The sequence below is a fragment of the Pleurodeles waltl genome, chromosome 4_2 (assembly GCF_031143425.1).
Source record: "Pleurodeles waltl isolate 20211129_DDA chromosome 4_2, aPleWal1.hap1.20221129, whole genome shotgun sequence".
Taxonomy (NCBI): Eukaryota; Metazoa; Chordata; class Amphibia; order Caudata; family Salamandridae; genus Pleurodeles; species Pleurodeles waltl.
Genome location: NC_090443.1, coordinates 45872066 through 45895886, shown reverse-complemented (window position 1 = coordinate 45895886; position 23821 = coordinate 45872066). Strand labels below are relative to the sequence as shown.

The following is a 23821-nucleotide window of genomic DNA, read 5'->3' as shown; positions in this document are numbered from 1 at the left end:
AATGGAAAAATCATTTTACACAGATTTATGTTCAACAAGTATTCCCCAAAGTGAAATAATGCAGATTGAGTGGAGTATCCTATTTGTTTACACGTGTAGAAGTGCATTGCTCTGGTTCTTTTCTGATATTCTCAGTTCATCACTGCTAATGCTTCAGAGCAGCTTCCTTTCCCTCAGTTCTCCTGTCTATGCCCCCTCTCCTTGATAAAGAACCACCAGCACCAGCATTTCTTTGCTCCATTCCTCCTCATCTACCCTACGACACCTGTCACATAGATCCACGTTGGAATGAAGCACACTTGTATGAAGAGCCGCTGTTACGAAGAACCCATTAAGAGAAATTCTCAGAATCCAAAACTTCAAATAACGTTAAATACAATAATGCCATTTCTGTGGCATATCCTTTTATGAAGAAATGTGTTTCAACCAGGCACACCTATAATAATCCTAACAGTCCCAAACCTAAACACAGCACTACACTTAGTCCTAATTCTTAAACTCACCTTTATGCTATTACATCAACTTTAACTCTTGCTGTGACTCCTACCCTAACCATATTCCTACTGGTAACCCATACTGTTTAAACATCCTTTCCCCTTTGTCTTTATATAACATTGCCCTTTTACTGTTAGTAAAAACAGACTGTCAGTTTTATTAGTATTTTTATTACAGTGGCCTTAAGTAAATTTGATATAACTACCTTTTTAAATAGGGTGTTTCTTCGTAAAAGGTCACTAGTTGTGATGGTCCCAAACTACATCCCTGCATCCTGCACCAGTCTCCTGGGCAATATACAATGCTGTAGTTACATTCTATTTGGATGATTTTAAGTTCGGATAAGCAAAAACCTTTAAAAAATACTGGCACAGAAGTCATCTGTTAGCCAACATCACCTTCTGATTAGGAGTGGTAATTTTTGGGCTGTGAGTTTCGCAATTTTCTAAAGATGTAAATTTTTCGAATTTTGGACAGCTTTGTAGCAGGTGAAGTTTCCTGGGAAAAAAAATTCTGCTGGTAGCTTTTCTTGCTAAAAATTTTTTTGCTACAGAATTGCCTTGAAAAACTATGTTTTACTTAGGTTTTCTTCAGCAACACCACATTTTTGCAGAATTCTCCGTACATAATTAATTTTTGCCAACTTTGTTAGGTTCACAAACTGACTCACTTTTAAAACTAACTTCAGGACAGGAAGCTGAAACGAATTTGAATAAGTACATGCTTGCTGCTCCTGATTTTGAGTAATCAAGTTAACTTTATAGGCACTAACAGTGGGTATTTTGGCCCCTTTTTTATCTTTTATACAGCCTGCGAGGGCACGGGTCCTGGGAGTAAATACGCTATTGTAGATTCCAGCAATATTGACCGATTTATTAACTGTACCAAAATTCTGGGCAACCTGGACTTTCTGCGAACAAGCTTTGATGGGTAAGTAGGCAACCCATCCTCATACTTTTGTGGAGGATGTTGCTCTAGTGTGTGGCCTGAACCCCTTTACCTTACTGACCATTGTTCTGTGTCCTGCAGTGACGACCATTACAACATCTCGCCTCTGGATCCCGAAAAGCTCAATGTTTTCAAGAGTGTGCAGGAGATCACAGGTATGTAGGTAGATCATCGAAGCCGTTGAAGACAGGGAGTAAACAAAAGAGAGCACAACTGAGAGTAGAAATAGGTGATCATCTAACTGCATGCCAGTGGTGGACTATTTCCTCAGTCTTGATATTTCATTCAACGAAATAATACTTTATGGGTAGCTGATCATCTGACTGCATGCCAGTGATTGGCTATTTTCTCAGTTCTAATATTTCATTTAAAGGAGTAATGCTTTATGGATAGGTGAACATCTGGCTGCCTGCCAGCGATGCACTGTTTTCCCAATCCTGATACTTCAGTTAAAAGAAGAAATACTTTATGGGACATTTATCTTTGATTCACTTTATGTCAACCAGGTGAATTAACGTTCAAGACAGTGGTTTGTGAAATGAAAGCCCTAGATTGGGAGGATAGTGTGCCGGTGACACAAGCCTCGTGGTCACCCATCATGAAGAGATAGCCAGAGATAGTGAAAGAGAGAGTACAGCATGTTGAAGGAGACTGAAAGAGAAGGAGAGATGTTGGAAGGATTACAATTGTAGAGTTATGGTGGTAACAAGCGTGAAGATTTTGCACCCTTTCTGGGTGGCAATGAGCCTAGAGGAAACAGTGTACTTGTTTATCACTGAGACACTCTTGTTTCTCTTTCAGGTTACCTGAACATTCAGGCGTGGCCCAAGAACATGGTGGACCTGGGTGTTTTCTCCAACCTAACCACTATTGGGGGACGCAGCCTTTACAAGTGAGTGACCCCTTCACTCAACAGACTTTAATGTGCTACACATTGGTGTCCAGCCCAATCCAACCCATAGGCCCAACAGTTTACCACACACACCCATCCCACTAATATGGTCCCGATTACGAATCTACGTGCTATTTACCGCACCCGATAAAGAACGATACCACAGGGTACTTTATTTATCTGGTGTGATGCATATCACCTATTGAAAGTTTGGTGGGAAGAACATGCAGATTTTGGTGTTACATGTATAAAAATCCACATGATACGATAAAAAAACGCGCTTTTCCCTGTTAAAATTCAGCAGGCTTCCCCTGCCGAAATTTAACAAAGGTTGACGTATTTACACATCCAATAACTATCAGGTATATTAAATAGCACTATACTCGTAATTCCAAGCCCTGCACAAACAGGGGTTTATGCATAGGTCGGGAAAATAATGACCCACTCATAATAAGGCCCTAATTGTATGTTATTTTACAATCTGATGTATATGCTTAATTTTGTGTAATATTCACAGAGACTGTTATGACTTGAAGTCCACCCATCCCCACTAACACAGACTCCTTTCCACCTCTGCTAACGAAGGACATTACCCAGCTTTTGCCAACACAGAATAATGCAATGAATCTGTGAAGGTGGCACTTGCCAAGATGGCAAATGCTCGGGTGGCAAGCAAAGAGGACTGCTTGTCATGTCTGTTTAAAACTGCAGGGAAGGGAGAACTCTCTCGAATAAGTTATAGAGCTAAAACTATAAGCAGACAGAGCAGAAAAATGCCATTCATTTTGCGGTGAGCCTATGGAAGCAGACGACAGAGTGAAGTGCCTGAATTATGATTAACTCCCAACTACAAATAACCCCCATTAACCACAGATATGATATTCATTTCAGTAGGCCTTGTAACAACTCCGGCCCCTTTTCGATAAACCATTCTATCTTATTCCAAAATCACTTATAATCTTCCTGTTCACGTGTGCACCAAGAACACCCCATGCGGTAATTAAAATGTTAAAGTTGGCAACACTTTGAATTTAACATATAAAGTACTTCCAACTTTAACCATGTAATTACCGCATGGGGTGTCCTTGGTGCACACGTGAACAGGAAGATTATAAGTGATTTTGGAATAAGATAGAATGGTTAATCGAAAGGAGGCCCAGAGTTGTTACAACGCTTACTGAATGTGGTCGATGAGGGCTCTCTGTTGCTGCGAGTTTGTATTGATTCCTCCCCGTGATGCCTGAATTGGATCACTCCCTCTTTAGTTTTTTTTGCATTATGTTTATGGCTTCCAGTTTCTTGTTTTTACTGATTTTTACAGATAAATACAGACAGAGATCCATTTATTTTACTGTTTGTATTAATTTTTAAGTATTAAAAATACAGAAAATAAGTTTTCTTTTGGACTATTCTCACTACTGTAAATCATGAGTGCTAGGTCAATTGACGCGCAGACTGACAGATAGCGAAGTAAAAAAAAAAGGATTACCCAATGAAGCTTAATATTTGCAAAAATTCAGCTGATTAAGCTGTTTTACACTGCAAATGTTTTCAGATGACTGCATGATACAGTGAATGACTAAAACCCATTAGCCATTGAAACATGAGTATACATTTGGCAGTTAAATCAATGTGGAGATATGCCCTATTGTAGCTTCATTTTTACACTGAACACCAAATAAATACAAATAAAATGAGTGAAAAATAAATCTGAATAAATACAGATGGAAATGTGAAGAAAAAAAATACCATAAAACTGAGAGCCCTAATTATAATACTGACTCGGGTGCAGCCAGTGCTTAATTTGTAAATAAAAAGGTGCCGGTGCCCACAGCCCTCCTCTTAAACAAGCGGCTGCTGCAATTAAATGTGTGAACACGGAATAATGAGGCAGCGTAATCCTGAAGTCATGTCGGGCCTCCTCAATCCATATAAAGCCACTCCCTGCCCCTTCAGCTCACTCTTGCAGCTTTCTCCTTTCTCCCTTTGTGACGCTTTTTCATTTTTCCCTTCCTCCGTCTTTCCCATATGTGTCATTTGCTCGCAGCAAATGCTTGAGGCAGAAGAATAAGCACCAGCCCTCAAAAATAAGCGCTGATGCTCAGCACTGGAAACAACAGTCACAAATTAAGCACTGGGAGCAGCATGCCTAGCCCTTGCTGTGAATGTCACTGGTTGAGGACCTGGTTCATGACAGTTCAGACAATGTTTGTTCCTTAGGGTAGCGAAGTCTGAGTACTTTTGTTTCTCAAAAATCACGCCTGATGCACTATCCTATTCCACGCACCACATTTACAATGCCACCTAACAGACCCTGCCTCAAAGTCTGCCTGAAATAATGTCCATGATTTAAACACCCTTCTTCTCCAAGACCTAGTGATTACAGACCTCACACTGATAGACTCAATTATCCAGAAAAAGCAAAGTTACTGGAATGTACCTCAAACTCGTCTTCTGTGTCTCAGAAGAGAATTCTTAAAAGATCGTTCATTTTTTTTCTACCAAAGAGTGCAGTTGTTTTTAGCCTTAAAAAGTACTTTACTTTTCCAGAAATCTTAGCAAACAGTGTCATGGGATAGGGTGACCATGTGTCCCAGATAGGTTTTTTGGACGTCTACGCTAGCGTATGCCGACAGTTTACTTCAAGTGGAATACATGCCCCAGTTTTGGCAAAGGGTCTGGTGAGTTCCGGCACTTGAAATGTTGATTATGCTCACACCTCCACCAGGCGCTCTGAGAGCCCCACCTTTTCTATTCCACTTAACTCACTGTGGCTTGGAAATGTGACGCTTGCTTCGCATGCAACAAAATAACATATTTGTAGGGCCTTCATAAAAAGGCATAGGGAACAGTAGCCGGCTGTGCTGCATTTCAAGCCCGCCGAGAGCGAGGAAGGGCAGCAGCTAAGCTGCCAGAGTGACACCTGCTGTCCTACCCCGCGTCATGCGTGAGAGTGCTTTGGGGATGTAAACATCCGCAACACTTTATTTGTTGTGTTCAGTCACACAAATCGCCCCACAATTCCAGGACATGTTTTACTGTGGTAAGCGTGTCGGGAAAGTGGGACAGGCAGTAAATAACAGGAATTGTCGGGTGAGTGATGTCGCATTTGTAGGCCACAGGTAACCTCCACCATTACATTGCAGCCGTGGTTTTTCTCTGCTGGTGATGAAGAACAGGAACCTGACGTCACTTGGCTTCCGCTCCCTGCGGGAAATCAGTGCAGGCAAGGTGTACATCACAGACAATGGGCAGCTGTGTTACTACCACACCGTGAGATGGAGCGCCATCTTCCGCGACCGAAAACAAGGCACTGACATCAAGAATAATCGGCCTGAGAAGGGATGCGGTGAGGAGTTTCAGCCTGCCTCACCTGGACCCAAGCATCTCTGTGTGCCTGTGTTTTTTTTCTGTCTCCTTCTCTGGTCATGTTATGCTACGCTTTCTTTAGAAATTATTTTATTTTATTGTATGCTCTGGGCTATGTGGATTTGCAAACCTCCAGCACCGTCTTGACTGGGGCATCGGTGAACCTTCTCTAGGATTCTCCCTACGTGGCCTGTTAGTTGGCATCTCTTCAGTTTCTCTGTCTCCCTCCATCTTGTGTTGCTGCGGGTCTCCCTGTGTTCTTTATCTGTTTTCTATGTATACAGAGCATCTCTAGGGTGCATCTTTTTTGTGTCTGTCTATAAGCTGTATTTCTGTCCATGGCTTCATTCAAAACCTGTAATGTTCGGTCCGAGAAGGGTCAGATCCATGTCAGACTTTCAGGATATCCACATAAGACACATTTACGTACAATGAAACTAATTGGAATGTAGTGGTGATTCCGAAAATCTTGCATGGATACAGACCTCCTGGACCTACATAATATTTGTTATCTCTCTGGTCAATTTCCCACTTCTTGCATGTTCAGATTTTCTCTGGTTCCAGTTCTGACCCTTGAACCCTGTTTCTTTGCCCCCACAGTGGCTGCAGGCCATGTCTGTCATCCTTTGTGCTCCAGTGCGGGTTGCTGGGGCCCAGACCCAGATCAGTGTGTGTCCTGCAGGAACTACAGTCGTGAAGGCACCTGCGTGGCTGCATGTAACCTATACGAGGGGTAAGTGTTCTCCCCAAATCCCATCTGGGTGGTGTCTGCACACCATAGCAGATGTTCAAACCTTTACTGTCTCTTGTTGAAGCCAGAAGAATGAGACAGAATGGCTTGAATGTGGTTATAATCACAGTAAACAAGGATTGGCGAAGCCAATAATTCTGGTATAAGTGTGCTAACGCATGCAAAAAGAAGCATGCACACATGCTATTTGTGTGGTGTTTTTTTAATACCCAAATTTGCTGTGCCGTGTGGCAGATTGCTCAGTGACACAGCAGAAATTGCATTCACGCATATATGCATGCAGATGTTTGCGTTTGTTAGTACATTTAACCCAGAGTAATTGCGAGATAGCCTACAGAAGTTTACACATTAAATGGGCAGCTGTAGATATTTGAAATTCTAGGAATTATCTTTGTACCAGTTTAACAGTTTAATGGCTCATTTGGAAAATAAAGCAAAATTAAGTATGTGCCTTGTACACATATCGAGTACTTTTCCACTAAAGATGAATGAGGGAATGCACCTGTTGATTGCCGTTGGATGTTCTATGGAATCACTGGCCTGGTAGAGGCTGTTGTCAAGAGCATCATGGATTGTGCTAGTCCCATGGTGCCCACTTCACTTCAAGCCATTATGCACTCCTGTTTTCAGTCCTCGACCTTCCTGTGACAATCCAAGCGTGCCCGGTGTCATAGTGTTGGCTTGCTTCTATCGACCTAAGGAGACTAACGCTTGATACTATGTATTTGCAGATGAGAAGCACAGGAGTGGAACCAGTGTCCATAATAACATGCACTGTGGCAGTTAGGCCACTACCATGGTATGGGTGAAGAAGTAACAGCTCCGAAGGCGCAGGGATGGGTATAACGTTGTGGGCAGGCAGCTGCAGTAGATGTGAGGCTTGTGCTTAAAGGTTGCCCATGCCGTGTGCTGACCATGTTCATACACGCCAATATAATTCTTTTCATCAAAAATTGATAAGATGCAAGCAGATTTGAAGCTCTTCCTACTCCAGTGATTGTAAATGGGGATGTATAATTCACCCTATTTGTTTTCCATATTTCTTTCTTAGGTTTCCCCAAATGTTGGGAAACATGCACTTTGCACCTTACAACCGCAGTAGCACCCACTAAACGTTCGTATCTTTCCCCCACCCACCCCATGCCAGTGCATCCTCCGCAGGCACACAGTTCAAGCTGTGACAGGCAAGCACAGATCCAAGCCCCACTGTCTCTACCTTTACCGCAGCATGGCAGCAGTTCTGGCCCATGCACCGCATGTGACCCCCAGGTTGCAAATGTGACGGCCATATCAGAATAAAACAGTGTCCAGTGCTATAGGTATATGTTCAAAGATGTAAACAAATACACACTATTTGTGCATGTTAATAGCTGTACAGTCGCCAAGTTCACACGGATGAGAGAAGGCATAAGCCTCTGCACCATTGATGGTTCAGACAATGCAGCATGAGCTCCTGCAAAAGCTGGGCATGCAGGGTGCATCATGGAATACCATGCTGCTCCTCTGCCCACTGTGCCTGGTGGGGCACTGAACCTGTTCTCATGGCTGACATGAGTGCCCGAGACTTGCACTTGGCAGGAAAGAGGCCGCAGCATCCAGCGTGTATAGTTCTGAGGTGCGCCTCATTAGTGGTGCAAGGACACTTTACTGTCAGTGTGCTGCAATAGAAGCACTCATTTGGTGGAGGAACACACAGTCGCGGCTCACGCAACGGTGAAGGGGAGGACGGCGCGCGGGAGGAGAGGGGGTAGATTTAATAAAAAATCAAACGTACCTGGGCCGCCATAAGCACCGTGCTGCTCCTCACCTCTTCCTGCAGGCACAGGCTCCCAGCCTGCCATGCGTCAATCCTGACGCTGCTCAGGGCAGTGTCAGGATTGGCTGGAAGTGCCCAGCCAGGGCGTTCCCAGGCAGACTAGGAGCCTGTGCAGAGCCCTGTGCGCATGTGTGTTTGGCCTGCCCTAGCCGGCCGGCCAAACATACATGCGCTCAGAGGGGGAGTGCTGAGCATTCCCCCTCATTGCTCGACACCCCTGTGGCCCCACCCCTTTTCTCCCCAAAACAATACTAAACAACGTTTATTATTGTTTTTGTGGAAAGGTTTTGCAGCTGTCGCTGCTGGCGAGGGGGCGACGCTCCTCCGCCCTTATGGAGGAGCGGCCCCTGGGGACACAGCGAGATCAGCATGGAAAACCGCCACTCTGTATGATTTTTTTTTTTTATTTATCATATAAACTCTGAGATAGGTAATGTTGTCTCTAGCCAGGCCCAATCAACGATAATCTAGCCTAGACTAGATTTTGAGGTGTTTTTTGAAGCACTTTGAATTGCTTTCACAGGCTTCATGTAAACTAGATAGACTTTTCTAACCATCGTTGATGATCCAGGTCCTTTGCACCACCTTGCTTCAATGTAAGATACATCTCCATCCTTATTTCAACACCCAACCCTTCTGACTTCCTCTAATGTACAATATGTACTCCCTGTACAGTGTGTGATCTCTTTCTGGCTATGTGTGAACTACCGAAATATCAATACACATACACGTACAAAGTACATAAAAAAAGGACTGCGCTATAACTTCATACTTTACAGAAAAAAACAATATCTATTAAGAGATGCAAACAGAACCGCCCTGTACATCTGGCATGTGATGAAAGAGCTAGTGTAAAAAATAAAAAAAAAGAAACTCACTTTCATCACCAGGAGACTGATCTCACGGGAAACACCATCAGGCCCCCCTGAAAGTAGGGGTCATTAAAGGAGTTTGACTGTATTTTTCACCTTGAACTGGCGCTCCGGGAACAGCCAAATATTTCTCCTAAAATAGGAATAGTGCCTGCCTCCACTTAAAAAACACAGAAGTATTTTTACACTTCATCCTTACTGCATCACTGAGTCATTCATTGAAGGTAATTACATTTAAGACTCCGTTGAAATTGGGTTTCGATGACCGAGAGGTACCAGATCTATGGTCACAACTGATCTGCAGGAGCTGAGATTAGAGATCAGCAAAACCAGTGTTAGGGGTCTGTTTATTTCCACTCTATCGGCTGTTTTTGATGCTTGGCCCTCTAAATCCTGATCAGTTAGCTGTACCAAACAAAGATAGAGGCTTATGTGCTGGACTGACAGAGAACCCAGCAAATACCTCCTATCACCTTGCTTGTAAGTTAAGACAACCGAGGTATTTGTTCACCTTAGTTTTCCCCGAGATCTCTAACCTCCGCTACGCAATTTGAGGTTTCATTGTTTCAGCTTATGCTAGATTGAACTAGATCATACTCATCAGAAAAAGTTAACATCATTTTGACACCCTTTTAATACCCTGTTTATAAGGACCTGCAGGGCTCCAGAGGGATCGGCCATAGTCACCCCTTTTATTTATTAGGTCCTTTTGACCCTTTTTAGGACAGCACTATTCTTTTTGAGGTTGGGTTGGCAAATAGGGTGATGTTGCCCAGCTGTGGCTAGAATTGTACAAAATGTCAATGAGCCGCTGAGGTTTGGAGAAAGCCAATAATTCAAAAGATGAACCCCACTAAGACGGAAATCATGGTGGTGGGCGCCCCAGCAGAAGCATGGATTCAGAACCTATGGCTGAACCCGCCCCCGTAGGCACAAGAAAAAGCCTGTTGACAGGAGGTTGCCCCGTCACCCCTCGTGTTCAGTATAACCAGAGCGAGCTTCGATCATGTAGGCATGTTAATAAGAGCTCCCCTTCTTACTTTCGAGCCCAGTGTTTCTACAGTGGCCTCCATTCCAAGGCCTGCAGTAATGCGGGGGTTTGGTACCGAAATAAATGCTTTGTATGATGTGCAGCTCTTATATAGTGCATTTCACCAATTATGTAGCCTCAGCACTTTTTGTGCATATCCAGTCTGCAGTTGTGGGTTTACCCATGGAAGGTCTTCTACCATGAGCACAGTCACTCACTCGCACACAGGAAAGGGCAGTTTGCCATGCTGTGCTGTCCAGGGCACAAACAAGACCCCCAGCGACCAACTACACTTCCCCAACCTCCGTGAGATAAGGAGGCGTCAGAAGATCCACGCCCATACTACAATGCATCTCAGACAACTCAAACTTGCATCAACTCCACACCGGATTGGCTTGCGCGCTGCCCGATCCCTTTGCCCCTCTTACTGATCTCAACCACAAGGAAAATCCAACATAAGGACTCCGTGTTCATGTGGTACACATACTAGAAAAACCAGGAAGATGAACCAGACACAAACACTCACTGCATTTCAATCAAATGTAGATGTTGAACCAGTGAAAATGCTTTCTATTCCTCATTACACAAGGTTGTACCCAAGTCCAGAGGACGCTGAGGAAAACCATAAGAGATGCCAGGCCTGGAAAGAGCTTCCTGACGGGGGCAGGGGGGAAGGATTTTGCAGCTCTGAAAGCTACGTGACAAAGAGTCTGCCACACACCTGGCTGGCCTGAGATGGTATTAGCTATGTTAACTAGTCTGACCACCAGTCCATAAGTTGTCCAGCCTGCCCGTAATTGTAGCCTGAGGTCGGTCGTTGATCTGACAATGGACATGATTTGTCCGTAATTCCAGCACTATTAGTTTTTACAGTTCTCTGGCATATTATGCAGCTGGCAGCTTCGTGATGTCATTTTAATCAGCTTCAGAACAGATATCAGAGCTGGCTTCCAGTGAAGTATCAAAGGTTAATGGGCACTGAATGGAAAAGAGTGATATTTTTAACAGAACACAATAGCATTGTAGGTCATTTGAAAAGCTCTGGCTTGCGGCTTATCCTGCTTTTTCCTGCTGTTATTGTTATGGTTTTCCCAAAAAAATCTTTCTCATTTCCCTCCTGTCAAATAATTTGGCACTACGATTTGTAATTACATAGCAGGTTTTCCTTTAACTTAAGGCTGTTGATATTTCTGTTATTATTGGTTAAGGGTGGTTAGGGATTGATGAATGGATGAATGAGCAAAAGGATGGATAGGTGACTGGTCTGATGGATGGAGAGTGTGGGCATGAATAGAGAAGGTGGAAATGGGAGGATGCCTGACTACATGGTTGCACAGATTAGAATGGACGGATGGATCTTGGTGAGTGGATGGGTAGATAAATAAATGAGTGCACATGCTTGAATTTATGGATGGATGGACAGACGGAGGGATAAATGGACAGACAGGTGCTTGGGTGGAAGGATGAATGGATCTGGGTAAATGAATGAATCGTAATGGGTGAAGGTAATTTGCCCCACCACCATGTCAGGCCCTTCATTCTTTATCTTACCCACACACGCTATACACAGAATAATCCTATTTTAGTTGTTTTGCACTGAGGCAGACTATTGCTTTTGTATTGACTCCGGTGTGCACATCAAATCTGATAGCTTTGCCAGCGCTTATACAATACCTCGAAGCTTCCACTCAGGACTAAGGGCCTGATTTAGAGTTTGGCAGAGGGGTTACTCAACGGTGACGGATATCCCATCCTCCGAAATATAAATCCTATAAGATATAATGGGATTTATATTTCAGCGGACGGGATATCCGTCACCATTGTGGCGGAGTAACCCCTCCACCACACTCAATCAAGCCCTACTTCTAGGCTGAGAGATGCAAAGGTAGAGCCATATCATTGAGGTTGGCTGAAAGCCTACACTTGGCTTGTCAGAAACAATCACAACGAAACACACACACACACACAAATGCACTATCACCCTCATATTTGATCAACCACTTACTCCCCATTTCGCTCCCTCTATGCCTTTAGTAGCAGTAGCGCTACTGCCTATACGCAGGAAGCCCACTTTCATCAAGAGGACACTGTTTCAGATACTAGCATTCACGGAAGAGGCCAGAATTGTGTGACAACTGTCCCTTATGTCGGCTGTCAAAATTTGTTTAGTGTGCATATGTTTGATCGATTTTTAATCTTTAAATTAGTTACATGTAAATGTTTGCTCAATCCTGCTATGTATTACATGCATCAAAGAACATACACCTCTTTTGACTTGCACTTGTGTCAGATGTCTTTTACTTTTAGATTATCGCTTGACTTACTCTGATATGTTCATAAAATTGATCTCTTTGTCCAGAATTTTGACCCTTTGTCCTGAATTTTTAGTCACTGCCCAGAATTTGCCTCCGTGCTAGATCATTACTCTCATGGTAACAGGAGAGCAGAGGGTGGGGTACCAGATGTCCATTTGCAATAGCTTTGTTTTTCTGGGTTTCTGAAGTGGCCTCACTGCACTCACCGTTCCATTCTCACTTTGTGAATATTCGGCCATGCTGACGCCGCCACCATGCCAATACTTGCGCATCCCATGTGCTCCCCTCTGTTCCCGCCAAACGTGAGCGCGCTGAACACATGATGTGCATGGGCTGACCGGTCTATTTTTTCGCCCTCTTGTTTTTCTATGCAGGGAGCTTCGAGAGCACATCCAACAAAACCGGTGCCTCCCGTGCCATCCGCAGTGCCAGGTGATGGATGGTGACCTGACTTGCAACGGCTCGGTATGTACGAGGTTTTTTAAATATGCCACCCATATTTTCCCTTGTAGTTTAATGTGCCAAAACCAGCTGGCTTGTCACATGCACGATCATGTGAAGAGCTAAGATTGATAAACACTGTGGGGGCTATCACAGGACATAGTGTGAGGACATGGTGCCGGTGAGCAGCGTGAGAAGGTAACACCCTGGGGCAATGTGAGAAGGTGGCACGGGTGCACAGTGGGAGGAGCTAGCACATGTGGGCAGTGTGAGGAGCTAGCACATGTGGGCAGTGTGAGGAGCTAGCACAGGTGGGCAGTGTGAGGAGCTAGCACTGTTGGGCAGTGTGAGGAGCTAGCACAGGTGGGCAGTATGAGGAGCTAGAACATGTGGGCAGTGTGAAGAAATAGCAATGTCAGGAGGTATTGTGAGATGCTGGCACTGATGGTTCACGTGAGAAGTTGGGATCAGTGGGTAGTGTGTGGAGCTTCCACTGATGAGCAATGTGAAAGTCTCACACTGGTGGGCAGGATGATAGTGTAACTAGTTGGTAATGGATGGGCCATGTACGATGCAGGCACTGGTTGGTAGTGCGAGGCGCTGGCCCTGGTGCAGAGTGTGGGCAGCTTGGAGTGATTGGCAGTATAAGATCCTGGCACTGGTAGGCAGTGGAAGGCGTTGTAACCTGGTAGGTAGTGTAAGATGGCACTGATGCACAGTGATGGATGGTGGCACGGATATGCAGTGGGAGAAGATGCTAAGCTGTGTGTGGAGCTTTCACGCCTGCGCAGTGCAAGCAGGTGACTGCGGAGGGGGAATCGGACTCCAGTGCGCACAGATCCAAGTTTTCTCCTTACAAAGGTTTCCCTGCAGGCCAAAGCAGAGCCCACTTTTGTCCAAATGTGCACCATGCATGTCGCATGAGAAACCAATCGCTAAAATATGTTGTGCTTGCTGGGTGATGCCACATATCTGTACGGAGGCCCGGAGTGGCCTGGTGCACACTCAACCAAACTAAAATAAACCGATCTGTAGATGCTAAGGCTGTTCTTGTCTCTCACCAGGGGGCTGACAAGTGCATGAAATGCGCGAACTACCGGGACGGGCCCCGCTGCGTGGCAGCGTGCCTGAACGGCATCATGGGGGAGAGAGGACCCATCTTCAAGTACCCGGATGCCAACAATGAATGCCACCATTGCCACGAGAACTGTACCCAAGGGTAAGGGAAGAAGGGCCCGCCTCAGCCTGAAGAGGGCTGCCTCGCTATTGGCAAAAGTCTGCGCTTCTCCCTCCCTCTGTTTCTTTTTCTGTTTGCACTGATGGCTGCTGAGTAAGCCTACGGGGTAATGTTTGTTCCCGCTCCCTCTGTGTCTTTCCGTTCCCCCTTCGCTGCCCCGCTCTCTGTATTCTCACATCTCTGCCAGCTCTTTCCGTATCTCTCCTCTGCCGTGTTTGACCCTTCTCTGACCTCTTGCCTTTGTTTTTAGGGTCAAGCCTGTGTTGCATGCGCTCGCGCATGCGTATCGCAGCGAGACTCTTTTGTATTTAGAAAAGGGCTCGGAGCCCTGTCAACTTCACGTCAGTGTTTTTTATTGGTTCGTGGGCTTGCCTAATAAAATCTGCTTGCTTTCATTAGTCGAAGGCAGGCATACGTCATGCCTTTTCCGGTGGTTAGCCCGCCTCGAGCGCAGCGACCAAGTACAGAAAACATGCGAGGCTCGCTGTTTTCCATTGGGCTGGTGGACTTCTTTTTCTCTAATTTACGAGCGCGATCTCGCTTGGAAGAAGTTGAGCGCTTTACATAGTTAATTTCACTTTTTTGGGTTATGTACATAAATGCACTTTTGCCCGATAGGTGAAAAGTCGGGTTAGGAGTTTACAACGCGATCAGCTCTAACATGAGCAAACGCAAGACCCGTTGCATTGTAAATGCTTGTTATTGTCTGTTGTTCAATGACCTCACCTATCCCGTCCTCTCTGCACCCCTGCCCCCTGTCGTACCTCTGTACTGGATTCCCTCATCTGTGCCTCTGTTTTTCTCCCTCCCCAGGTGTAAGGGTCCGGCTCTCGAAGACTGCACAGAACTGGGCTCCAGGGCGTCGGACAGGTATTGTGCACTGAATCATCTTCTGCTTGCATTCTAGTGTGGTACTGTGGGGCGGAGAGACTAGGGGCTAGAAGTACCAAAGGATTTTACCCATTCTGTGTCTATGGTAAAATGCTTTAGTACATATGGCCCTAGGAAACTATAGGGACCTAAACACACCTGCTGACCATTAACGTCAATTCACCAAAATGCCAGGGGTAGCGAAAGTAACATTGCACCCACATCACAGGGGCACTTTGGCGCAGATTTATGGAAAGTGGCGCTGCACCAAGTGCAGCGCCACGTTCCCTGCGCCCTCTAGCCCCCCCTACCACCACCATGTTTGCACCGTATTTAAAATATGGCACACCATGGCGGAGGGTAAGGGGCAATAGCGTCATTTCGCATGACGCTATTGATGTACACTGCAGGAATAGTGTGAAAATATTGGCGCTACTCCTGCAGAGTATATAGGGCCCCATTCTAAAGAATGGAAGCCCCCTTTTAACGCCTGCTCTTGAGCAGGCTTTAAAAGTGCTGTACAAAATGATGCAAGGAAATCTTATAGATTTCCTTACGCCATTTTTCTTGCTCCCCTAACAGGGGAACGCCCTCTTTGCATACATTATGCCTGGCACAGGCATAATGTAGCGCAAAGGGTTACAGAGTGGTACAATGCTATTGCGCCACTGTGTAAATACGGCGTGGGGATTTCGGCCTCGTTTGGCCACATCAGTGTAAAAAATAATTACTTCAATGTGGCGCATTGTGGTGCTAGGGCATTACAAATATGCCCCTTTGTCCTTTAATTTCTCTTTCACACACGTGTTTTCACACATACAGGCATGCCTACACAACCCCTCACACATAAACACACACCCACCTGCAAGCATGCACCCAACATACATTTAAAATATATAATTTTTAGTATGAGCTGTCAGTGTGATAAAGGCACTGACTTTGCCACCCCTGATGCCACGGATTGCCAAGGCAGTGTTAGCGGTCTGCAAGGGGCAAGCTAGGGGTCGCAGCTGTGAGCCCTGAATGTTGTCCATGCTGCTGACTGTTAATGAGCACAAGACCAGGAAAATGAATTTTCCACCCTTGAACTTTATTCGGCCCAGTGCACCTAAATGTGGCAGTGAACCCTGGTTTCAGATTCCTAGAGTGACGCCATAGGCAGACATTGAGTTCCTAGCGTGACGTCTGAGTCTGACTTCAGGGTCATAGAGTGATAACACTGCCTGACTCTGGGATCCTGTAGTGAGATCACAGTCTGACACTAGGTTGCTAGATTGAAATCACAGTCTGTTGCCAGGTTTCTACAATGATGTTATAATCTGCCCCCACATTCCTGGAGTTAAATTACAGACTGACTTAGGTTCCTAGTTGAAATAAAAATTTGAAGTCAAATTCAAGGGGTGATGTCTCAGTCTGACATCCGCCTTTTAGAGTGATATCACTGTCTGACCCCAGGTTCCTAGAGTGACACAGCACTATGGTGTTCATCTGCTGATAATCACATTCTTATGACAGGTTCCAGGAGTGATGTCACAGTCTGATGCCATAGTTCCAAAGTGATGTCCTAATCTGAAACAAGATTCCGAGAGTGAGGTTACAGTTTGATGTCGTAGTTCTAAAGTGAGGTCCTAATCTGACACTAGGTTCCTAGAGTGATATCACAACCTGACGACAGGGATCTAAACTGATGCCACATTCTGAAACCAGGTTCATAGAGTGATAGGAGAGTTTGGAGTGGTGTTCATCTTGTTTCTAGAGTGATGTCACTGTCTGATGCCAAACTTCTAAAGGGATGTCACAGTTTAAAACCAAGTTCCTATAGTGAAATGTCAATCTGAAGTGGTGTTCATTGAGTGGTATCACATTTTTATGTCAGGTTCTAGAAGTGATGTCCCTGTCTGACATCAGGTTGCTAGAATGATGTTGCAGTCTGATGCCATAGTTCTAAAGTAATGTCCCAGTCTGACACCAGCTCCAGAGAGTAATGTTATAGCCTGACAACAGAGCTCGAAACAAATGCCACAGTCTGAAACCAGGTTCCTTGAGTGAAATGGCGTCTGGCCCAGGACGCAACGTCTGTGACAGGAGGACCTGTTGTTACCAAAGTTCCTTGTGCGTGGAAACACAATTCCATAGGACCCTACACCCACTCTGGTAATCATTCACTTAGTAACTTTTTAATCTCTAGTATGCATACATTGGAATACCGAATAGTGCCTAGAGTTCATTGTGAAGATGAGAGAGCGCCTAGCGATTCTCCCTCTTCACTCACTGTGCATTTTAGTTTAAAAGGGGCATGCTATGTTGCTTGTGACTAATTTGAGATGTGTATTCCCTTTTTCGAGCGACATATAAAAGTAAGATTTCTTTAGAACGTGAAAATAAACGAGTATTGTTCTAGAACATGAACCTACAGACATGGAACAAAAGGGCGGAGTATTTAAAGAAAACTACACAGACACTGAGCATCACACTACAAGTAGTTAATAGATCAAAGATATTTATAAAAGAATAACATAGGCGGGACAGTGTCAAAGTTTCTTTTACATATTTGCCAAGCCTATTGAGTTTTAGAGTTTCTATGACTTCTGGTAAATGAAATGGAAACTGACCAATAAGTACACATTGAGACGGCTTTTAAATAAGCTGCCATTCAAACCTCACTACTGCTGTGAAGTTCTAATGATGCCACTCCAGACAGTTAATCGAGTCCACAGTGCTTCTTGGTGGCCTGAGCTATGACTTGTCCACTTGTATATCTTGCCAAGCAAATGCAGACTGGACGAGAGTCTCTTACCAAAATGATGTAACCCCTTTCCTGAAGTAGGCAGATTTCATGCTTACACCTTGAAGCAACTGAGGTTTGCAAGTGAGTGATACAAGTAACACAAACACTATCAACTGACTAATTCAACCAGGGAACACTTCTTTTCAATCAAATCAGTCAAAGCCTAGACACACAGCAAACCTCCCTCCTGCACCGCCAGTGGATTGCCCTCATGCCAACTGTAGTCTTCCATGCAGTCGCAAACATTTAATGACCAACGTCTTGGTGGGGTGTGTAAAACTGGTCATTCAAAGGACTAATAATGATCTCTTTGGTGAAGTGCATATAATGATCACGAGACAGATTTTCTCATGAAAAGAAGGGAAGTACAGAGAAGCAGGTCTAATGTCACTGAAACGTGTACATTGATTTCATAACGTTCTTTGCCCCTCGCAGGGAGTAGACAGGTCTTTCCTTTCCACTTGGAGTTTCTGAGGAGAAGCAGCAGCTCCCTGCACCACATGCACCTCTCACGCACACACTTTTCACAGTGTAAATTGCAGACCCTGACTTGAATGAGCCATTGGGTAAAGGTGGATGGGGATTTTGGAGCATGTTCACTGCCAACTGAGTTGTCCATGAGGAAGGTGTCTCAGAAGATCTTTTATTATTGTCATAAGTCAACTTGCTAAATCAAAAGTTGAGCTGCCAAGGAGTATCTGTGACTTGTGCACGTCTCAAAGCTGAAATGAGTGTTATGGCTTTGGCTCCCACTGCTGGGGTTATGTTGCTTAGTTTTGTCTTAGCCTAATACTAGACTGTGACTTACACCATGCTTTGCCTCATCTTTTCTAGTAGTAAATTGATTACAATCGTTGCGGTGTCCGTGGTTTGCAGCCTCTTTGTGCTCTGCTCGACGGTCCTTCTGGGACTGCTGTACTGGCGTGGCCTGAAAATCCAAAAGAAGAGGGCAATGAGGAGGTACCTGGAGAAGGGCGAGGTAAGGGCATTCTGCAGAAGTAATGAGCTAGTGCAGGGTCTGGGAAAGGGTGATGTAAGGGCCGAGTTAGTGGGGAAAAGATGAGAAAAGGCCTGCTGTAGAAGGTGCGTAGTAATACCAGTCTGGAAAAAAGTAAGAACAGGCAAGCATGGGTACAGAGTGAGGTAAGACCCTCAGAATAAAGTACCAATGTGTTGGTTAAGGCCAATATGACCAAAGGATTCCCAAATGAAGCACTATCCTCTTTGGCCCAAATGGGATCCTGTAGAAAGTTCATGGCTTTTCCACCTTATTGCCTCCGTTTGTCTTTTAAATCACTGGCGGATGTTTCCCATTACATTTCCACCAAGGGGTAGATTTATTAGCTAGGCTCAAGTCCTAAAGCAAGCTCAGAGAATGCCACAGGTCAAATGAGGTGAATTATCTATACAGATTCAGTAGAGAAGAGAACCGCTCTGTAGCCCTCCATGAGATCCCCACCACCTTCTCAGTCATAGACACAGCGGGTGGTGAAGGATGTTGAAAGCCATAAAGAGATCAACAAAATCAGAAATGATGCTGCAGCATCATCCCTAATACATCTATATTGTCAAAGACTTTAAAGCGGCCACCATGAGGGGCTGCTTCAGCACCCCTGTTAGGTCTGTAACCGGACTGCCAATCCTGCAAGTATTATAATGTGATAGGTTTGATGAGTGCTCACGGTTGGGCTCCAGCCACCATGTGAAGTATTCACAAAAGCAAAGGAAAATTAGCTATATGGGGGTAGTTGTAAAATTTACTGGATCCAGCAAAGCTTGTTTTAGTCGAGGGAGAGGCTAGAATTTAGGGTAATGCATGTATTGAGAAGTAAAGCTGGTTGGTCGAATGGATCAGGTTGTGGCAAGCTGGGGTGAGATAAATCGGGCCCTGGAAGAGGGGAGGTGTAGCATTATTGGGTAGGTCTGAGGCAACACAGGCTCGAGGAGTAGTAGAGTAATGCACGTCAGTGGAGTTGAAAGGCCAAAGCTCATTAACACTGGGGACAAGACCTACTGGTTCTCTCAGCCGCCACATAATCTGTTGCCTCTACTGACACTTTGTGCACTCACTCTGTGCATCACTGTGAATGTGCACCACCGTCTTTCTTCCCATAATGCGAGGCCCTCTATATGCGGTAAACCGTGCATGTGATCACGTTTCTCTGCTCCTCACTGACTGTGAATGTGAACCTCTGTCTCTGTTCCACACTGTGAGTGTGACCTATCATACCTTTATACCCAGTCTCTTGAACCCCTGGATCCCAGTGAGAAGGCCAACAAAGTACATGCACGCATCTTCAAGGAGACTGAACTGAAGAAGATGAAGGTTCTGGGTTCCGGAGTCTTTGGCACTGTCCATAAGGTATGAGATGGAGTCTGCACCTCCCCAATGGTGCAGCCACAGGGTACACCACAGGGCTGTTTGCTTAACCTTCTTCCTTTTCCAAGTTCTCCAACATGCACCCTTTATCTATTTACTTCCTTGTTTACTATCTTTGTTATCCTTCCTTCCTAGCTTGCTTTTTAGATCTTGATTTCTCTTTCTTTTTTTATCTTTATACCTTGTCTGTCCTCTATGCATCATCTTTCTTCTTTATTTTTCTTCCTTTCTTTCTTTCCCTATGTTCTCAACCCTGTCTCCTTTCTTTCTTTCTTTCTTTCTTTCTATCCTCTACCTCTCCTTGTTTGTTTTCTCTCTTGCTTTAATTTCGTCCTTTCTTTTTTATTTTCTTCTTTCCTTTTTTTGCCTATCATTTCCTCCCCTTCTTGCCTCCATCCACTCCCCCCCTCCATTTCTTTTCTTCTTCCGTCTCTTACTTCCTTCTTTTTCTCTCTTTACTATTTTCCTCAGGGTATTTGGATTCCTGAAGGCGATTCAGTCAAGATCCCTGTGAGCATTAAAGTGATCCAGGACAGGACGGGCCGCCAGACCTTCCATGCAGTCACTGATGTGAGTACCCGCCGCGCTCCAGTCAGCGCGATGAGAGGGAGCTCCGTCTTCACTCCCACCCACTCCTGAGTCTCTCGTGGTTTGGATATATAAACACATACAGTATGGAAGACGTAAAAGGGCGATAATTGGCTCCCCTTTTATAGTATACATCACTTGCTGCTGTGCATTTTTTACTGAGTAACAATCATTTTGAGATTGATGTCAGGAGGTGTATCTCAGGGTTAAGAACCTTGTGGTCCAATCCCATCCCTAACCATTTCTAGTAATAATTTTGGACTTTTACTTTTGGTAAATCACACGACTATGTCAGGCTACATTTTTTTCCTTAAACATATCCTTTATCTTTCAGGTTACCCCTTATCTAACCTGAAATGTAACACTGTCAAACCTTTAATGTTACTTTTGCTGAACCTCCAACTCGCTTTATGTAATCCTTACACCATCCATAACCCATTCCCTTAATCTTACACTACGTTTTGTCAACAGATTGTCTACACTACGGGACATAGCACATACTATAAGTTTTGTCAACAGATTGTCTACACTACGGGACATAGCACATACTATTGAGGATAACTTTTGTTATGATTGGCTCTCAGAGAGAACCCCTATCGTTTATGTCAGTTTCTGAAAGTCATAACTTCTTGCTATGACAATGACACCACAATAGTTGATAACTAAACTGGTTATCAGCTGTTCTGATGTCCTAAAGGCCTTCCAGGCCAGGCCAGATGACAGGCCTCCCTGGGAACCTGTCAGCACAGCTCTGCTTGTCTGCTTTGCCTGGAAGCAGAAAGCACAGCTGCAGCACGGAAAGGGAGACAGGGAAGGTGGCAGATTTTGGAGAAGGGTAGCAGGTAAGGTATTTATTTTTCACATTTGCATCAGGAAGGAGAGGGCATGTTATATAAAGCCCTCCTATTATCCTCACTCTGCGCAGTAGTTTAAGGCAGGGGCAGGTGATTTTGAGGCCACACAACATAAAATTATAGATGGGTAAAAAGTGAATTACAGAGATGTTTTTCACCTTGGGGTTCTAAGTGACATCATAGACAGCTTAAGCTTTGTTCTCGTTGCCTATTTGACAGCACTCAAAGCTCTCCAGTGAAAATCATCGCCTTAATTCACTGTTAACCATCTATAATGCTATATCATAATAATAATATTGCAATGTAATTGATGAATGTATGCATTTGTTAAATCTATAATTGATAAAAAATTGTGTGCAACCTAAATACCCAAACCACAATATTGATGGCACAGAATATCGAGATTAAAATATGGAATCCACAATACTGACAGGAAAGTATAGATTTTCTATACTTAACTCCACATACATGTACCGAGGCGATATATATCTTTAGTGTATGTAAATGAGTTAGGAAAAGTAAATCTACACTTCCCTACATTAACTTACCATTCAATATTTTGTCCCTTGATATTCTATCCTCGATATTCTTGTACCATGATATTCTAGAGGTCGATATTTAGGACTACCACCAATAAAATTATGTTGAAAGACTCTTCCCTTCCTCTTATCTGTTTTTTCCAATATGTTTGACTCCTGGGATTTTTGATCCATTATAAAGATATGTCACCCATTTGCAGGAGCGATTAGAGATCTAAGTCCCAGTGTTGTTGCAGAGTACTTTACAGGATGGTAACCTCAGTCGATTTGCTGGAGTACCATCCTGTAACTCATTCCAGAAGAACCCCACCGAGAGGTCCGGGGGCAAATGGTATTCAGCACTTTCAGAAAGCAGCACAGAGCAGCACAGAGGTGTGCACAGAAGCACCATTTTCCCCAAACTTAAGGATTTAACAATATACTATAAAGGAAAACAATCAGTAAATCTGACCCCAACCACTGTGTGTCATAATTGTTACCAGCATGTGAATCTACAACATTACAAGCCTCACACTGATGGTTTAAGGTAAATAACTGGTCCTGTATAAAAGCACTCTGGTTGACACCAATGGGTTCAAAAGTATATGCTAAAGGTTTTCTCTGCATCTGTATTTTTGATAATCATCTGTACACATCCGTGTTCCTGTTAGGTTTACTTTCTTTCTATCCTCCGCCTGGCACTAAAAATACATGTGAAGGGGTAAATATATTTAGAGTCTATGTCAAATTTGCTCTGACATCCAGTATAAAAATGTATTTTTCTTTTTCCAGCAAATGTTGGCCATGGGGAGCCTAGATCATGCCTACATTGTGCGTATGCTGGGCATCTGCCCGGGCACCAAGTTGCAGCTGGTCACGCAGCTCCTGCCCATGGGTTCACTGTTGGAGTACGTCCGAAAGAACAAGGACAACAACCTAATATCACCACAGCTGCTGCTCAACTGGTGTGTTCAGATTGCCAAGGTGAGCAGAACCACGCCCAAACGGGAGTAAGACTCTGGAGATGGCAGAGAGGGAATGGTTTGAGGTCCACACTGCAGCTCCCAGAATTTATTAGGATACAATCTATTGTAGCCTTTAAATGGTTAAAACACTGAAGCAGGAGTGTGGATACCATGTGCCCCTGGCTGGTTAAAGACCAGGCCCTTGATAAAGGTAGATACACTTTATAAAATGACTATGCCAGTGAAGCATACAGTTTTGCCCTTTTGCTGAAGCCCAAACCTTCAGGGAATATGCTCTCAATGTTCTCATTTTGTTTTGTTTTTTATTTTGGAACCTGCATCTCTAGGTTGTTCCAGACAACATCCTTTTAAAACAGTTTTTCATAGGTTTATTTCAGCGGATGTACAATTCATATTAACTTATATAAATCCATCTGGAATCCAACATGCCTCTTAAATTATATCTATCTGTGAACATTTCTGATTATTCTCAGCAAGATTCAGAGACTATTAAGAATTTGAAAAAACTTTATTCACATAACATTAGCTTGTAAATGAAGTATGCTTCCACAAATTGCTCTCTGAAAAAGCCAGGAGAATCTCAGCTTTAGGGTGAAATGTGCCCTTTTGCTGTCTCTTAACTCCTACCATACTACGGTTTAATGGTCAATCATTTTGTAGAGGAGTAAAAT

The 23821-nt window shown here is 44.2% G+C and overlaps 1 protein-coding gene across 2 annotated transcripts in view; it reads left to right on the top strand.

Annotated features, from left to right (window-relative positions):
* ERBB3 (erb-b2 receptor tyrosine kinase 3) overlaps positions 1–23821 on the top strand; it is a 184929-nt gene that overhangs the window by 139815 nt on the left and 21293 nt on the right. The window contains exons 9-20 of one of the 2 annotated variants that reach the window (XM_069230585.1): positions 1305–1425; positions 1525–1598; positions 2245–2335; positions 5482–5684; positions 6305–6437; positions 12863–12953; positions 13994–14148; positions 14980–15036; positions 18662–18803; positions 20067–20186; positions 20676–20774; positions 22957–23148. In XM_069230585.1, coding sequence (XP_069086686.1) covers positions 1305–1425; positions 1525–1598; positions 2245–2335; positions 5482–5684; positions 6305–6437; positions 12863–12953; positions 13994–14148; positions 14980–15036; positions 18662–18803; positions 20067–20186; positions 20676–20774; positions 22957–23148 — 1478 coding nt within the window. Of the gene's footprint in view, positions 1–1304; positions 1426–1524; positions 1599–2244; positions 2336–5481; positions 5685–6304; positions 6438–12862; positions 12954–13993; positions 14149–14979; positions 15037–18658; positions 18804–20066; positions 20187–20675; positions 20775–22956; positions 23149–23821 lie in introns of both variants that reach the window. The other variant, XM_069230584.1, reaches the window with a different exon arrangement.